Source organism: Haliotis rubra, unplaced genomic scaffold (genome assembly GCF_003918875.1).
Source record: "Haliotis rubra isolate DU_JTF1 unplaced genomic scaffold, ASM391887v1 Scf690, whole genome shotgun sequence".
Lineage (NCBI taxonomy): Eukaryota > Metazoa > Mollusca > Gastropoda > Lepetellida > Haliotidae > Haliotis > Haliotis rubra.
The window spans coordinates 110,498-116,781 of NW_025767402.1; the positions used below are offsets into that span (position 1 = coordinate 110,498).

Here is a 6,284-nt window from a genome sequence, read left to right on the forward strand (position 1 = left end):
ACTTTTTATGAAATCTTTATGAATACAAACGCACAGAGAAAAACGTGGTTTAAGGCATAATGTAAACCATCACACATGACATAGTCTGTAGGTGATCTCTGTTGTGATAATAACACAATATCATCTGCATATAGCATTAAACTGACATACAGCTTCTCTTCTTTCTGCCACTCCCTGCCTGGCGGTCAGGTGGATACTTCAGAAACGTTCCTAACTCTTTCTTGAAATTTGCTTCGGATGCATTCCCATCTCATTCCCATGAGATAGGACACATTCTGAAATTATATATTTAAATACATGAATAATTTTATATGGAAGATATATTGTCTTAAATGATTCAATTATTTGTTTAATCAATCACTTGAAAGGTTCATTTCACTGCTGTAACTTGCCATGTGAACATATGAACAGCATCAATACAAAATGTGACGAAAAATGTAAACAACTTCTATTTTCAACTAAAGGAATGGAAGTTTTCTTAAACATTTTCAAAGAAAATCCTCAATTGCAAGTTGTTTATTCAATTAGACTATGAATTAGGATGAATTAGACAATGCTTTACTGTATTATATGTTATTTGCTATGGTCATGATGAAAATGCTGCATCTGGTAATTAAATTACCAGAGATGATTGAATACAACCTTGTATTCTTAAAAGAAAACTTGCCGTTTTGCCCATCAACATTTTTTCTTGACATCAAATTGTTTGACATTGTCCTGCAAAACAATGGAAGATTGTTGTTATTCTGTCAGATTTAGTTTTCTTTAGAGATTCTCGGAAACGATTATTTCAAATTAAATAGGAGTTGTACTGATGTAGCAATTTTGCTAACAGGAGTCATAAATTGTAACAAAAGCCATTTTACATTAAATGATAAGAAAACAAAATGGGTGGTGGTTCACAGGTCAAAGAACAAGTCTATTGTGGGAGGTCTTCCAACACCATTTATTCCCAAACACAAGGAAGTATGGATCATGTAGTTCTGAAAACAATAATGAGCTCTCATAAGTATACAATATATTCCCTATTATCTATTCTGTCTCTCTTTGTCATTTGTACACTCATAAAACTCAGATAAATAACTTCTTCATAATTCAGAAATGTTTACACTTAATCTCTTATAGGAATGCTTAGAAAATCTCTCATATAATGAATTATGTGTGCCTATAATATCTGCGACGTCATAACTATGCTTCTCTGAATCATGAACAATAAAATAATGAGATTAAACTCTACACTGCCAGAAATAATCTATAATACACTGAATAATGATAAGACACTGAATAACATCTCTTACAACTCCAATCTACACTCAATAAGACTTAAATGTACTTGTAAACAAACATCGCTGGCACACGCAAATTCTTGGAAACAGTGCATCTCTGACTCTCAATTCCAAGAAATGGAAGTCCTACTCTATTTGACCAAAGGGGTGACAGGTGGCCAAAACATATTGAAAACAATATGGCGCCAAGCAAGGGAGTGCTCATTAAACTAAACATCTCCGGGAGAAATCATTGTCAAATTATTCTCTTACATGATCAACCTTTGTGGTGGATATACTGGAAACAAGTGAAATGTTAAAAACTTGTTACCTTAGCATTGCTCCTTTTATGTGATCCACAAAATTGATGCCACCCAGTCTTCGAAGATGAGATTTCTGCAAATTCCATTAAAATTATATCATATTTCATAATTAAATATTCCTTACTAAATTACTTCTTTTGTATGTAACATTTTAACCTTTAAGAGACATGAATAATCACATCCCTTCCAAACAAGTGTAAGAATGAAAGTATGTGAGTGCAGTTTTGTTAATTGTCCCATCAAAGAATCATTAGTGAAGTTACACATTTTGTAAATAAATAAAAGTTCAAATAAATTATATGCAATTTCATCCATAACAAAGACTTGCACAAGACATTTTGATGTGAATTTTCGTTGCATGATCTGAGAAAGATTTCCTTTCGCTACTCTCCCACCCCCACCCCCACACACACACACACACACCCCACACCCCAAATAATATGCATATGTTGACAGGGTTCAGAGCCTGCTCAATGCATAATTTACTGATATATCTATTCAAACGAACAAACGTTCATAATAATGTGATGCAATATAAAATGTTGATAAATTCTATTCGATTTTGTATAGCTGCCCTTAGGGACAGTTCATAATGTATGGCTTAGGGGTGATGATGATTTTTAAGAAGAAGCATGTACAATGTGAATTACCCTCCCCCCTCCCCCCGTAAAGTTTATGTACGAAATAAGTGATGCCCAACCCTGCATGTCATGTACAATATCTATGACGCCCTCTCCCCTTCCCATAATTTCTAAGTATTATATTAAACATAGTGCGTGTGTACAAACATGCTGACCCCCTTAGCTCCCCTGAACAAAATGGGTGACACACACACACCCCTTACTATCATCACCCCCACCCGCAGCCATATAATTATGAATGGTCCCTTATATTGAAGTACTTCATTGATTATTTGAAAATGTATATTTGCAAAATTCAAATCAGGTGATGGGTACGAAAGGAAATCTTATTCGATTATATAATAAAATGCCAAATATATTGAAAAATAACAAAACAAGTTTATGGAAAACACGGGCTTCCACTAAATTTTGAGAAACATGTATGTGACATACCGGTACCCTTGTGAGATAAAACATGAGCCCTAATTCGGAGTTTCTTGCTACATTGACCTGCTAGATTTAAACAACATTCCTATGTTTTCATTATACATGAAGGACATACTTACCAAATAAACACCAGCATGCCGTGAAGATGTTGAAAATAGAACGATATTGCGTTGAACTTCGCCAAAGTAAACTGACAACGATCAGCTGCCTTTGCGCGCGCGATAATTGTGCGCATGTCCGGATATGGCCAAACGAGGCGATCTGGCAAGTGCTTGAAAGCAAATTGTCGGGAATTATACAATTTTGACAGTTTTGTGGGAAAATATCAAATGTTATGCAATACGGATAACTGATGACTTTATACCTAAAATCAGTGATGTTTTCATTTTCAATTGCGATTTACGTAATATTTCCGTCCGTTGATCGATGCACAATCAAACAATATATAAGATTATATCTGTCACTAGCTCGATCTTGATCTTTTATGAAATTAATGTTCCGAAATGATAGTTGCTAAGTTGGATACCTATTACCAATATGAATAATGTATCAAATTTGCCAAGGAAACAATTAGTTGACAGTTTGTTGGTTCCTTACGTTGAAACAACGTTGACAACTAAACGAATCTCGACTAACTTTCTTTGGTCGCATGATAAACGTTGAATCAACGTTTATAAAAGGTTGATCAACCAAACAACCAAAATTCAACGTTGGTTCAACGTTGATTCAACGTTGTGTGCCCGCTGGGCGACAAGTACCAAATTTTAACGTCTTTTGGTATGACGCGGTTGGGGATCGAACCCGCGACCTTCCGCTCTCCGGGCGGACGCTCTTACACCACGGAGGCGGTCGCAGAAGTGGTGGGGCACTCAGGTAGATATCAATAAGTTACATCAAATATAACCAACAATTGGTTATACCTACTTGGGTATTTATAATATTTTAAAAAATTCTGAATTAAAATATGAAACCTATCTGAATTTATTACCTATGATAATCGAATAGGGAGTTACTTAATTTCAGAACTTCAAACCATGGCCAATTGAAACAGGACGATGGTTCAAAACTCTTCAAAATGAAAGAATATGTACTCTCTGTTATGCAAATGATGTTGGAGACGGATTTAACTTTTTGTTTATTTGCCCTACTTTGGCCCAAGAAAGGAAAAATATATTAACAGCTATTTCTGTAGAAATCCGAACGTGCACAAAATAAATCAGCTTTTTCACTCTAACGAACTAGGAACAATTAGGAAATTTGCAATATTTTGCAAAATAATAATGTCTCACTTCAAGCAATGCCCCCACAAAAATAATCAATAACGGACGAGAGTAGCAATGTTTATTTAACTGGTTAAATGTATGTAGAGACAGTTTATTATTGCAACCAAGCAAAATGTTAATATGACAACTTTGTTTCATGCCTGTATTTATATTGTACATTATGATGTAAACTTGTACCTCTAATGCCGCAGAACGCGGCCGGAGTGTACTACTTATCTCAATTTTGATCTACAAAGGATCTTTTTAATCATATTGCTGCCCATTTTATAAAATGCTTGTATTTTTAAAAGAAATTAAATTAATTAATAGATTTTGACATTGTGTAGACAGTTGATTATTTTAATACTGGTAGAGTGGTTACAAGGTAAAAATGCATCCAAAAACCATGAGAGAATTACATCAGATTCGTATTTAGAATTGTGGGAATGTAAACACTGCGAACGTTGCCGTGTCGCTGTTTAATTGTGAGTCGAACTGAGACATTATATCCTTCGGAAAACATAAACGCAATGTTTCCACCAGTGATGTTAGCCGAATGAAGCAACTGGAAACCAAGAAACCAGGTGCTACGGAGTAGTTTACCGTAGGAGGCTGTACGAGGCGATGACAACTGACATGCATCGTGACGTCGGATACCAAGGCAGTGACACTAAAATACCACACTCGGTCTTATTACATACGAATTATACGAAACTCGCTTTCTCTCGGTCAGATACCATAGGAAGGACACTCGTTTCGTATAATTCGTATGTAATGAGACCTCGTGTGGTATTCTCTACATACCAAGCTGCAAATACCGACATGAATAATTTCCTACAACCATGACGAAACCCAGGGCACCTTCTACCAGTACGATATACAGGAAATAAATGTCAGAGAAAACGATACTTGGAAGGTTTTAAAGAGCAGAGAAAAAGGCCCTACAACAATATTTTCTTAAATGGTTACACTGGCCTAAGAAGTTTAATTCATGAGTTTAAGCTAGTGGTGTAGAGAGATTGTAAAGTCTATTTGTAAATTGTAGAGACATCTGTACATATGTTGTAATTGTGGTTTGGAGTGACTTCTCTGACCAATGTCCACTCGGCATGCACGGGGATATTAGATATGTTCATAGAGTTGTGTATTGTCGCTGTGTATGTTGCTCCTTAGATCTACATTACAGATCCCATTTCACAGATGAACGACTTAGGGTTGTTTTTAACATGGTGTGCGCCCACACTATAAAGAACGCTATCCTGGTGAGCTTGAACCTAGTTTCGCGGGGAGGAACATAGACTGTTATTTAGAGAAGGGAATGAGTACAGACTGTTAGTGTCAGAAAGGAATGAGTAAAGACTATTTTTGATGACAAGGTTTCCCGCCAGTATTCGATGACCGAAAAGTTCAAAATTGTACCTTCCTAACTGCTGTCTAAACATAGACTGTCAAGAGTGGATTGGTAGAACACCCGTGATGTGGGTGGCTCTTAAGGGACATAGAGAAGAGGTTGAGTTACTTGTGACTAAAGGAGCCAGCAAGACACTTACGGATAGATTCGGTATCAACATCCTTCACTCAGCCTGTCTAGGAGGAGATGTAGATGTGGTGAACTATGTCCTCTCACATGACATGGCGGACATCGATAGTAGAGCACAGTGCAAAAGAACACCTATGATGCTGGCAGCAGAGAACGGACATAAAGAAGTCGTAGAGTTACTTATGGGTGAAGGAGCTGACATGTCACTTGTGGATAAACATCATGATAACATCCTTTACTGTGCCTGTAGGAGAGGTCATGTGGAGGTAGTGCAGTATATCCTCTCACAGGGCAAGGTGGGCATCAGCAGCAGAGGATCGAAGAAGAAGAGGACACCGGTGATGATGGCAGCAGCAAAGGAACATAAGGACGTGGTGGAGTTTCTGGTGGAGCACGGATCTGATTTGTCACTCGTAAATGCCGGTGGTAGCAGCACACTTCACTTGGCCAGTTGGAGAGGACATCTGGAGGTGGTCAAATACATTGTATCAAAGTACAAGTTGAACATCAACAGCAGAGGATGGAAGAAGAAGACACCGGTGATTGTGGCAGCAGCAAAGGGACATAAGGATGTGGTGAAGTTTCTCGTGGAGCACGGAGCTTATTTGTGACTCGTATATGCCAGTGGTAACAACATCCTTCACTTGGCATGCAAGGGAGGGCATCTGGAGGTGGTGAAGTATATTGTCTCACAGAACAAGGTGGACATCAACAGTAGAGGATCGAAGAAGAAGACACCAGTGATGGTGGCAGCAGCAAATGGTCATAAGAAACTGGTGGAGTTTCTCATCAGAAAAGGAGCAGATGCTATTGGCTTCAAGAGGTGA

At 37.5% G+C, this 6,284-nt stretch overlaps 1 protein-coding gene across 1 annotated transcript; it reads left to right on the forward strand.

The window, feature by feature from the left end:
- The first annotated feature begins 5,393 nt into the window (after positions 1 to 5,393).
- Positions 5,394 to 6,284, forward strand: LOC124258378 (ankyrin repeat domain-containing protein 50-like). The gene is made up of 2 exons (XM_046692471.1): positions 5,394 to 6,032; positions 6,114 to 6,284. Exons 1-2 carry the CDS (start codon positions 5,394 to 5,396, stop codon positions 6,282 to 6,284), a joined length of 810 nt encoding a protein of 269 aa, XP_046548427.1.

Coding starts and splice junctions, on each gene's coding strand:
- LOC124258378 (XM_046692471.1), top strand. CDS start 5,394: ATGTGGGTGGCTCTTAAGGGACATAGAGAAGAGGTTGAGTTACTTGTG. Junction 6,033..6,113: donor CAAAGGGACATAAGGATGTG/GTGAAGTTTCTC, acceptor TTGGCATGCAAG/GGAGGGCATCTGGAGGTGGT.